Source organism: Callithrix jacchus, chromosome 1 (genome assembly GCF_049354715.1).
Source record: "Callithrix jacchus isolate 240 chromosome 1, calJac240_pri, whole genome shotgun sequence".
Classification (NCBI taxonomy): domain Eukaryota; kingdom Metazoa; phylum Chordata; class Mammalia; order Primates; family Cebidae; genus Callithrix; species Callithrix jacchus.
In genome coordinates, this window is record NC_133502.1 from 190,159,180 (window position 1) to 190,170,469 (window position 11,290).

Genomic DNA, 11,290 nt, shown 5'->3' on the forward strand with positions numbered 1-11,290 from the left:
GCCCCGCCTCCGTCTTGTTTGGAGCAATCCAATCGAACCTAGGGGGCTCCGCCCCGCCCTATACCACGCCCCCTCCTCCAGGGGTAATCAGAATCAGCTCAGGCCCCACCCCTGCCTCGGGCCACCGAGACCACGCCCCTTATATTTTGGCTCAGTCTGCTGCCCCCGCCCCCAAAGGCCCGCCCCGTCGAATCTTAACCCTGCCCTGTTTCGGCGGCAGCATCGTTTGGACTCCGCCCGGCTCGCGTAACTGCAGCCATGGCGGTCACCCCCCAGGGCGCCCGCAGGAAAGAGCGCGTCCTTTGCCTGTTTGACGTGGACGGGACCCTCACGCCGGCTCGCCAGGTAGGACGCTGAAGTTTGGAAGCTCCCGCCGGGGGTGTCACGCGGACACACCCGAGGCTGAGTGTGGGGTCTGCAGCAGCGTGACCGTGGACACCCCGGGACCGAGTGTGGGATGTGGCGTTACCCGGCCACCTGACATCCGGGGCTGCCCACCGCGAGTAAGGGGACCTGGTCCTCCACGTCACTGCCCCTGCGGCGTCCCTGCCTGTGTTCTGCTTGGGAGTGCTGGAGTTGGATCCAATACTGGAGGGAGGAGGCTGCGAGCGGGGGGCCTACCTCCCCTCCCCAGAGGCTTTCACGCGCCACTGAGGCCTGGCTCCCGGATGCACCCCCACCCGAACCGGGGATCCCACCCTAGTTCAGCCCTACGACGCACCAGTGGTGGGAGTTGGCTTCTGAACCGGGAGTTCAGGCACACAAGCACACAGCCAAGCGTCAGTCACCATCTGGTGGGATACCGAGGATCTAGGAGCCATCCCACCTCGACCTTTGCAGGTCTGGGCCTCCCCCAGCAGAGAAGGGTTCTTTTCGAATGCTTTTATGGGCTCTACCCACCCGGAGGTGAGAGGCTGCAGGCCTAGTCTGTTTACTGTGAGGACACTGAGGCATAATGAGGATAGGATTGTAGTTTTCCTCCTAAAGGCTCTCTCTGTGTTGAGCCTCTTAACGTCTGCTCAGTTTTTCTCCCACTGGGTCTCATCCTGAGTGAGTCCCCAAAAGCCCCCTCATCAGCTGGATGCCTAAATAAGCAGGCTTCATTCATGCCCTCCCTGTGGGTAACTCACCCTCCAGTCTGGGGGCCTTAAGGACCAACTGACAGGTCTAGAGACGGGGAGCAGTGGGGATGGGTTTTACTAGGCAGTGGTTGATGGGGACCCAGGTCTTAGCCTCCTCTTTTAGGTCCTGAATGCCTTTCCCTATCCTCTATGGTGAAGTTGCCTTGGCTTGGGCCCTGGGGGCTCAAGGAATGATCAGTCCACTCTGCCTTCCTGCAGGGGTGATCCAGGAGGAAGATGGTAGGATTGGAGTGAAGGTGGGCTGGTCAAAGTGGCTCACTCCTGTAATCCTAGCACTTTGGGAGGCTGAGGCAGGCAGATCACCTGAGGTCAGGAGTTGGAGACCAGCCTGGCTAACATGGTGAAACCCTATCTCTACTAAAAATACAAAAAATAGCTGGGCATGGTGGTGCATGCCCAGCTAGAGGGACTACAGAGGCAGAGGCAGAATTGCTTGAACCTAGGAGGCGGAGGTCGCAGTGAGTGGTGATGGCCTCATTGCACTCTAGCATGGTTCACAGAGTGAGACTCCATCACAAATAAAAGAACTGGAACAAAGGTGGCAGGGCCTAGACCCAGTTCTGATACCTCCCTCTGACCTTTTGCTTTACAGACATAACAACCTGAATAAAAACAGCCTGTTAATTTTTCTATGGGCCAGGCTATGTGCTTACTGCCTTTTGAAAGTTAATTTTTAATTGTACACATATTCATGAGCACATTCTCCTGATGAAGAATGAAAACATGACAGAGAAGGGTAAAGTCTCCTCTGACCACACCAGGATCCCAGGCCTGGCCCCCTCCCCAAGGCAGTGTGGTTCAAGTGCTGTGGCTTACCTCCAGGGTTTTATCTGCTTTATCTGGATCTGTTTGCCCAGAGCAATTTTTTTTTTTTTTGGTGACAGAGTCTCAGTCTGTCACCCCGGCTGGAGTGCAATAATGCAATCTCGGCTCACTGCAGCCTCTGCCTCCTGGTTTCAAGTGATTCTCCTGCCTCAGCCTCCCGAGGAGTTGGGACTACAGGCTCATGCCACCTGGGTAATTTTTTGTATTTTTAGGAGAGACAGGTTTTTACCGTTGGCTTCTCAAGAATCAACTTGATTGTGATGCTATTTTGTTGTTAGAGACAGGGTCTCGCTCTGTCACCCAGTCTCTGGAGTGCAGTGGTGCGATCAAAGTTCTCACTGCAGCCTCGAACTCCTGGGCTTAAGTGATTCTCCTGCCTCAGCTTCCTGAGTAGCTGGGACTACAGATGAGTGTCACCATGCCAATTTTCAACTGGGTGTGCTGGCTCATGCCTGTAATCCCAGCACTTTGGGAGGCCCAGGCGGGTGGATCATCGGAGATCAGAAGTTCAAGACCAGCCTGCCCAACATGGTGAAACCCTGTCTTTACTAAAAATTAAAAAAAAAAAAAAAAAAAAATGGCCGGGCATGGTGGCTCACGCCTATAATCCCAGCACTTTGGGAGGCCGAGGAGGGTGGATCATGAGGTCAAGAGATTGAGACCATCCTGGTCAACATGGTGAAACCCTGTCTCTACTAAAAATACAAAAATTAGCTGGGCATGGTGGTGCGCACCTGTAGTCCCAGCTACTCGGGAGGCTGAGGCAGGAGAATTGCTTGAACCCAGAAGGTGGAGGTTGCGGTGAGCCAAGATTGTGCCATTGCACTCCAGTCTGGGTAACAACAGCGAAACTCCGTCTCAAAAAAAAAAAAAAATTGACTGGAGTGATGGCTCATGCCTGTAATCTCATCACTTTGAGAGGCAGAGGTGGGTGAGTCACAAGGCCAAGAGTTCAAGACCAGCCTGGCCAACATAGTGAAACCTTGTCTTTACTAAAAATACAAAACTTAGCCAGGCGTGGTGGTGGATACCTGTAGTCTCAGTTACTTGGGAGGCTGAGGCAGGAGAATTGCTTGAACGCGGGAGGTGGAGGTTGCAGTGAGCTGAGATCGTGAGCTCTACTCCAGCCTGGGCAACAGGGCAAAAGTCCATCTCCAAAAAAAAAAAATTTCATAGGCCCTAGTCTCAAACTCCTGGATCAAGCAATCTTTCTGCCTTGGCCTCCCAGAGTGTTGGGATTACAGACCTGAGCCATGATGCCCCCCAACCTGTCTAATTTTTGGTGTCTAAGCCTTGTATTGCTTCAGATCCAGGTAGAATGTGGGCTCCCTGGGTTCTGAGCACTAAATGAGGGCTAAGTGGAGGTCCGAGACATGCTGAAAGCCAGAATGCTGTACTTCCCCCTTCCCGCATAGAAAATTGACCCTGAGGTGGCTGCCTTCCTGCAGAAGCTGCGAAGTCGAGTGCAGATTGGTGTGGTGGGCGGCTCTGACTACTCTAAGATCGCTGAGCAGCTGGGTGACGGGGACGAAGGTAGGCGTGGGGCTAGGGGTAGCGGGAGTGGGGAGTTTGAGAGATTCCTGAGCATCTTCAAAGAGCCAGTCCTGCTTCTCTGGGGCAGAAGAAAAAGAGCGAGAGCAGCCAGATAGTTCCCTCACTGATCCCACAAACATTTGAGCACCTCCTGTTGCCTGGCATTATGCCAGGCCCTAGAGAAACAGCTGGGAACAAGGCAGGCAGAACTTGCCCTTATGCAGTTTACTTCTCATCTTTCCGTGCTGAGTCTTGATTTCCTCATCTTTAAAATGGGCTGAACTGGCTGGCACAGTGGCTCACACCTGTAATCCTAGCACACTGGGAGGCCAAGGCAGGTGGATCACTTGAGGTCAGGAGTTCAAGACCAGCCTGGCCAACATGGTGAAACCCCATCTCTAATAAAAATGCAAAAATTAGCTGGGTGTGGTGGCACATACCTGTAGTCCCAGCTACTTGGGAGGCTGAGGTAGGAGAATCACTTAAACCTGAGAGGCAGAGTTTGCAGTGAGCTGAGACCATGCTACTGCACTCTAGCCTGGCAACAGAGTGAGAATCCATCTCAAAAAAAAAATAAAAATTAGCTGGGCGTGGTGAAACATGCCTGTAATCCCAGCTACTCAGGAGACTGAGGCAGGAGAATCAATTGAACCTGAGAGGCGGAGGTTGCAGTGAGCCAAGATCAGGCCAATGCACTGCAGCCTGGGTGGCAGAGTGAGGCTTCATATAAAAAAAAAAAGGTGGGGGGCAGAATCAATGATGGCTACTATTTGTCAAAAATGATCATGTGTTAATGTCATTTCATTTAATCCCTAAACTCACACTTTAGAGTAGGTGTGATCATCCTATTTAACAGAGGATGACTCTGAAGTTATCTAGGAAATTGATTGGACCTCAGATCTCCTGGACTCAGCTCACTCAAAGTGGGTGCCTCCAGTTCCTCGAGCCAGAAAATTCCTTGAATTTTTCCTTTTCTGCACCTCTTGTTTATTCCATCAGCAAACCCCAAAATATCTTTCTGTCCCCTCTGTCTCCATTTCTACCACCCCATCATAGTCCAGGTGACCACATGCCACCCAGACACTGCAACAGTCTCTGGGCTGTGCTCCCTGTGCCTCCCATCTCCCACCTAATCCAGTTGCTTCTTGAGGCAGCCAGAGCTGAAAACTCCAACTCTCCCATGCAGCCAGCTTTGAGAACACAATGTGACGGCAGCTGTAGAATGGAAGGAAGCCCCTTTGCAGAGGGGCCGGGGAACACAGACTGGAAATGACGCCCTCTGCCGGAGAGTACTGCACGGCTTCCAGAGGAGGGAGCTGGATCTTGGAGGATGAGTGGCAGGGAAGCCAAGGCAGGGCGGTCCTGACAGAAGGACCTGCATGGATGCCTGTGTGTAGAGGCCCAGAGCCTTTGGAAGAAAACCAAGCTGCAGAGGGAGAAAGGCTGGAGAAGCAGGTCGTAGCCTGGGATTGAACAAATGGCCTTTGAATGTGAAACCAAGGGTGTGAGCTTCTTTTCTCTTTACTTGCCTGTGGCGTCACAGACCTGGTCTCACACTTTCTTTTTCTGGTCCTCTATGTGGCACCAAAGTCATTGAGAAGTTTGATTATGTGTTTGCCGAGAATGGGACGGTGCAGTATAAGCATGGACGACTGCTCTCCAAGCAGGTCAGTGTGCCAGGGGCTTAGCCAGGGGCACCCCACTTTTCCACAGTGGGGCAGTCAAGGGTGCCTTCTGTGCTGGGCTGGGGGAGAGATGCTGTGCCTGTCTCAGGGTCAGGCAGCCCAGGCCACACTCAGAGCCCTGTGTTCCTTGCCCAGACCATCCAGAACCACCTGGGGGAGGAGCTGCTGCAGGACTTGATCAACTTCTGCCTCAGCTACATGGCCCTGCTCAGGCTGCCCAAGAAGCGGTGAGGTCCCACCAGCCTCATCTCCAGAACCTGGGGCCTGAGGGAGGAGAAGTGTGGGTCCCTCATAGGGAGCCTGGAGATACTTGGGCCTCTGATTTTTTCGGGGGGAGTGTGGATTCTTGTCCCCTTTGAAGTCCTATAAGGTTGGGATCCCAGGTGGAGCTAGAATTGAATTCAGGTTTGCTCTGGTTCTCTCTGGCTCCCCGCCCTCTCGCACCACCAGTGGAACCTTCATCGAATTCCGGAATGGCATGCTGAACATCTCGCCCATCGGCCGGAGCTGCACCCTGGAGGAGCGGATCGAGTTCTCCGAACTGGACAAGGTACCACTAGCTTTGCAACCTTAGGTCTGTGGGGCCTCAGTCACTCAATTTCTCTGAGCCTTTATTTTCTCATCAGTAAAATAGACTGCGGGAGGTGTTGATTCAGCTGAACCCTTTTGGGCACCCACCATGTGCCCAAACAGACCTGCATCTTTCCAACGCTGCTGGTCCCCCTCCCTAGGTGACCAGCACCAGCAGCCACTCACTGAGCCAGACCAACACCTGGGAACACCATTTCCACCTTCCCACCCACATCGGGTCCAACAACTCCTATTTCCTCAGCCTCTCGAGTCAGTGTCAAATCTGTTTATCTGCAGAACTGAGATCCCACTCTCCAGATTACCCCTTTCCCCCAACCCAGCCCGCTCCAACTTTCCTGTCTCTCCCCACCCTCGAATAAGCCCTGTCAGCCTGCTCTCCATGCCACTGAGAACCTTTCTTTTCTTTTTTGGAGATAGAATCTCATTCTGTCACCCAAACTGGAGTGCAGTGGCATGATCTTGGCTCACCACAACCTCCGCCTCCCAGTTTAAAGCAATTCTCCTGCCTCAGCCTCCTGGGTAGCTAGGATTACAGGCGTGCACCACTATACCCGGCTAATTTTGAATTTTTAATAGAGACAGTGTTTCTCCATGTTGGTCAGGCTGGTCTTGAACTTCTGACCTCAGGTGATCCGCCTACCTCTGCCTCCCAGAGTGCTGGGATTACAGGCATGTGCCACCACGCCCAGCCATATATTTTAAGTAGAGATGGAGTTTCACCATGTTGGCCAGGCTGGTCTTAAACTCCTGACCTCAGGTGATCCGCCTGCCTCAGCCTCCCAAAGTGCTGGGATTACATGAGCCACCGTGCCGGCCCATGAGAACCTTTCAAACACGTCAGCCACATCTACCCCCTAGCCCCACCCCCTTGCTTATAATCCTTCCATGGCTCCTCGTTGCCAACTGGATGGTGTCCTAACCTTCTGCTATAGTGCCCCAAGCCCTGAGTGCCTGGCTCCAGCTCTCCGTGTCTCCTTTCTGTGTCCTTCAAGCTCCACTTTCTATTCCTGGAACACACAAAGGTCCCCTCACCTCTGCCTGTGCTACCCCTGCTAAACCATGATGTGCGTTTTGCTTTTCTCCCTACTGCCTTCCTCCCTCTCGGAGATGGATCAATCCACCCATCCAAACCTTTCCACGCTGGCCTGTCCACATGATGCCGTCATTCTCTCTGACCTGTTCCTCGGCTCTCCTGCCCTCTGCTCCAGCCATGGCCTCCTGGCTGATACTAGAGACAGCAATGTCCCACTTCAGGGCTGTACCTCAGCCAGAGCATACTTCTCTCAGGCCCAGCTCATCCCTCCGTGGGGCCTGCACTTCTTGCTCCTTTCCCTCCCTTATTTCTCCCCAAGCAGCCTTGGCCATCTTCTACCATCTGCTTTTAAAATCCGAATTACTCTCTGTCCCCTTCCCAGAACTGTAAGCTCTATCAGGGATCAGCGCACGGATTTCTGCAGCTTAGTTTTTTTTTTTTTTTTAAGACAGAGTCTCACTCTGTTGCCCAGGCTGGAATGCAGTAGCATAATCTCGGCTCACGGTAACCTCTGCCTCCCAGGTTCAAGCGATTCTCCTGTCTCACTCTCCCAAGTAGCTGAGATTATAGGCTCATGCCACCATGCCCAGCTAGTATTTGTATTTTTAGTAGAGATTGGTTTTACCATGTTGGCCAGAATGGTCTCAAACCCCTGGTCTCAAGTGATCCACCTGCCTTGGCCTCCCAAAGTGCTGGGATTACAGATGGGAGCCACTGAGCCCAACTACAGGGACTTTTTTTGAGTTAAGATTGGTCATTGGCAAGGAAACCCTCCCCTGCCACACACACATGCTGAGAGGTGACTCCTTGTCCACCCAGGTTCCCAGTCCCAGCTCTACCCATTTGCCTCATAACCTGGAAAAGCAGCTTTTCTACTGAGTGCCTCAGTTTGCTTATGTGTAAAGTGGGGGTAATAGCAGTTCCCATCCTATAGGGAGTCATGTGAGATGGCACATGGACCGAGCCTGGCTTGGGATTAGGGAGTCAGTCACACACAAACTCCCCACCCCAAAGCCCTGGTTCTTCTCAAGTATTTTTGGCTGTTTGCCCCCTTCTGGCACTGGAGGGGCATGAACCTTCCTGATCTGTGCTCCCTGCACTGGCCCAGATCTGGTATAAATGCTTGACCCAGCTCCAGTCTTCCAGAACCCTGAGGGAGGGACGAGTACTTCCCGTTCTTAGATGAGGATGCTGAGACCAGAGGGTGAGTGACCAGCTCAAGGTCACAGTGCTGGTCGGTTCCTGTCAAGGCTGGCCTTGCACATGGGGCTGTCCCGTGACCAGCCTTGTTCTCTAGAGAAGGGAGGTGCAGCGAGCCTTGGCCATGTGGAAACATTTCTTCAGAGCTTAGGGCACCCTTAGCAGTAGCCCTGTGCCTACAGAGTGGCTGCTGGTGGGGACTCTGGCCTCTCTGGAGTCCATCTACTGGCTGGAAAGCCAGGCCAAGGCTGGCAGGGGGCTCACATCCCTCATCTCTGCTTTTCCATGAGAGGGAAGCAGGCAGGGTTCATTCATTACTTCTTCCTCCTTTAGTCCAGGAAATAGGCTCAGAGAGGTCAGGTGACTTGCCCATGGTTACACAGCTGAGTACAGCAGCCAAGCCTGGCTACCTGCCTTCAGATCTCAGGCTGGGGGTGTCTGGCTTTATTCTGACATCCTCCCTGGGTCCTTTCTCCAGGCTCCATGCTGCTGACCGCTGTCTGCCTTTCTGCCTCAGTCCTACCCAGCTCTGACTACAGGGCCATACCAGCCACCCCACTCCTGTGCTCCAAAATCTTCAGCCCCTCTGGGTCCCCCAGGATGTGGTCAGACTTCCCAGCCTGGTCTTGAGACCCTCTGTAACTGAATGTCCTACTGTCTGGTTTAGATATTCAGCCGTCTCTTGGGATGGAGATGGCCACTCCCCTTTGTGACCCTCTGAGATGGAGATCCTAGAGGGATCCCTAGGGGGTGGTGGGGGACTGTCCACCTGCTCCATGTTTGCAGAGCTCCTGCCAGATTGCCTTCTCAGAGGGACGGGACAGGCCTGGGCACTACTGAGTCCCCTAGCCCAGCCACGTCTTTGCACAGTGGGTGCTGTGCCATGCCTGGCATCCTGCCCTCTCTGAATGCCCACAGCCACCTCTTCACAACTCTCTTGCTCTTAGCTCCCACACTCAGAAATGAGTGTTTGCTGTATTGAGCTGGGCACAGCCAACAGGATGGAGCCGTGCCTGGAGGTGGGCACTGACATGGGACCCAGACTGCCCTGTCTCCTCGGCCTTCCTCTTCGTTTCTCTCCTCCAAGGCCCCCTTCAGAAGTCCCAGCCCACAGCCCCATTGGTAGCCCAATCCCTTCTGGATTTGGGCCCTGGCTCGGCCACCAAGGCTAGGTGACCTTGACCAAGGCGTGACCCCTCTCTGAGCCTCAGTTTCCTCATCTGCACAGTGAGGGGGTCCTGCCCACCTAGAAGGCTCAGCAAGCTCACGTGGATTGTGTGTCCAGCCAGGGCCTGGCACACAGCAGGTCCTCTGAGCTGCCATCCACCCCCTCCCCTCTGCAGAAAGAGAAGATCCGGGAGAAGTTCGTGGAAGCCCTGAAAACAGAGTTTGCTGGCAAAGGGCTGAGGTTCTCCCGAGGTATGTCCACCTGGCAGAGGGACTGGAAGGCCTTGTGCAGGGGAGCCTCCTTGCACCATCCGCTCCTCCCAAGACCAGGCTGTGGCCCCCAGTGGCTTTAGGAGCCCCTCCCCTGCTCAGGGCAGAGGGGCTGGCTGACCAGAGGGGCAAAAAGGGGCTCTGTTTACCGGCCCCGTTTTCCCCACCTCAGTGGTAAACACCTCATGCCTACCCAGTGTCTCAGCCCAAAAACTTAAGCTTCTCCCTTGAATGCTCTCCCTGGCCTCTTCCAAACTCTTAGAAGTCCCAGGGCCCCATGTCTGGAATTCCACTGGTGCTCACACTTCCACTGCCAGCAACTCGTCCCGGGCTCCAACCGACGCTGACGCAGCTGGGCTCCCCATGACACCTCACCCATTCCCCAGTGGCCAGAGAGGCAGGAGCTGGAGTCATGGTGTGCCTCTGCTCAAAGCCCTCCCAAGGCTATTCCTCCCTCTCCATGTGAAGCCCAGGGCCTACAAGCCCTCCCCCTGCCTCTCCCAGCATCCTCCATTGCTGGGACTCTAGTCCTTTTCCCTGCCTCAGGGGCTGTGCTTTGTTCCCTAGCCATCCACTGGGCTCAGGTCCCAGCTCATTGTCACCTCCTCAGAGGTCTCCCCTGACTACCCTGGCTGGATGAGCTTCTCCCACCCATTTCATGGTCTTGTTTGTTCTCCAGCCTGTGTTGTAACTTTCCTTGAGGATCCTAAGTCTGTCCCATGTCCTGATCCTGGCCCTCAGTAGGTACTCGAGGGAGGGTTGTTGAATGAATGAATGAATGAGCAACCCCTCTGCTAGCCTTTTCTGCCCCTCTCGGGAAGGAATAACAGTCCCCACCCCTGCCCCCAGGAGGTATGATCAGCTTTGACGTCTTCCCTGAGGGCTGGGACAAGCGCTACTGCCTGGACAGCTTGGACCAGGACAGCTTCGACACCATCCACTTCTTTGGGAATGAGACCAGCCCTGTGAGTGTGCCCCAGCCCAGGTTTCCCCCAGTGCAGATCACCCGAGGTCAAGGCCAGAACATGGGGCAACACAACAGACCTCTTGGTACGGGGGGCTCCGGGAGAACCACCAGTGCTCGCTAACCCCATTACACAGATTGGAAGGCTGGGGCCTCCAGAGGGCCGGGCACTTGTCCCACATCACACAGCAAGTCAGGGCAGGAAGGTGATGAGGGCTGAGAAGGTGGGCTTCCTGGCAGTTCTGAAGAGCCAGGAGGAGGGGCGGGTCTATAGCAGCTGATGTGGAAAGCGACTCCCGCTAAGTATGCCTTCTCTGCCCATCCTGTGTGCAGGGTGGGAACGATTTTGAGATCTTTGCTGACCCCCGCACTGTCGGCCACAGCGTGGTCTCTCCTCAGGACACAGTGCAACGATGCCGAGAGATTTTCTTCCCAGAGACAGCCCACGAGGCGTGACCGGGGCCCACATCTGTGCATCGTGACTTTTGAAAAGTTTGGCCCAGGCCTAAAGAGAGGTCCTGCTGTTGGATAGATGCCGGGGCCCCTCCTCTGGCCCAGGACGCCTGCTGCAAGGCCCACCCAGATGGGGGCCAGAGTCTGTGCAGACAACGTCCCCAGCCAGTCAGCTCCTGGTGGCATTGGCTCCGTCCTCCCAGGGCCCAGAGTGTGCCCCGTGCTCCACCTGGCGGCCCAGGCCACAGCTGCTGCTTGTAATTCGGTACAGAACAGGTTTCTTTCTGCACCGGGAAGAGGCATGCGTAAGTGTCAGTACGAGGTCTAGCCTGCCCTGCCTGCCTGCCCTGGGCAATGGGGTACGGTGGGGAAGGTGCCTACTTTAGACAACTTTGTCACAGTATTAAAGTTCCCAGAATGAAGTAGG

The 11,290-nt window shown here is 54.6% G+C and overlaps 1 protein-coding gene across 5 annotated transcripts; it reads left to right on the forward strand.

Moving 5' to 3' along the window:
* The first annotated feature begins 224 nt into the window (after positions 1-224).
* PMM1 (phosphomannomutase 1) lies at positions 225-11,285 on the forward strand. Of its 5 annotated transcripts, none has more exons than XM_008990871.5 (8): positions 225-906; positions 3,383-3,500; positions 5,091-5,167; positions 5,321-5,412; positions 5,636-5,735; positions 9,353-9,428; positions 10,296-10,411; positions 10,744-11,285. In XM_008990871.5, the coding sequence occupies exons 1-8, from the start codon at positions 886-888 to the stop codon at positions 10,864-10,866; spliced, it is 723 nt and encodes a 240-aa protein (XP_008989119.1). In that variant the 5' UTR covers positions 225-885; the 3' UTR covers positions 10,867-11,285. The 5 variants fall into 5 exon arrangements, with proteins under 5 accessions (XP_008989119.1, XP_002763952.1, XP_008989117.1 ...); XM_002763906.6 differs by having other exon boundaries at positions 225-345; XM_008990869.5 differs by having other exon boundaries at positions 225-345; positions 10,794-11,285.
* Positions 11,286-11,290: the final 5 nt, after the last annotated feature.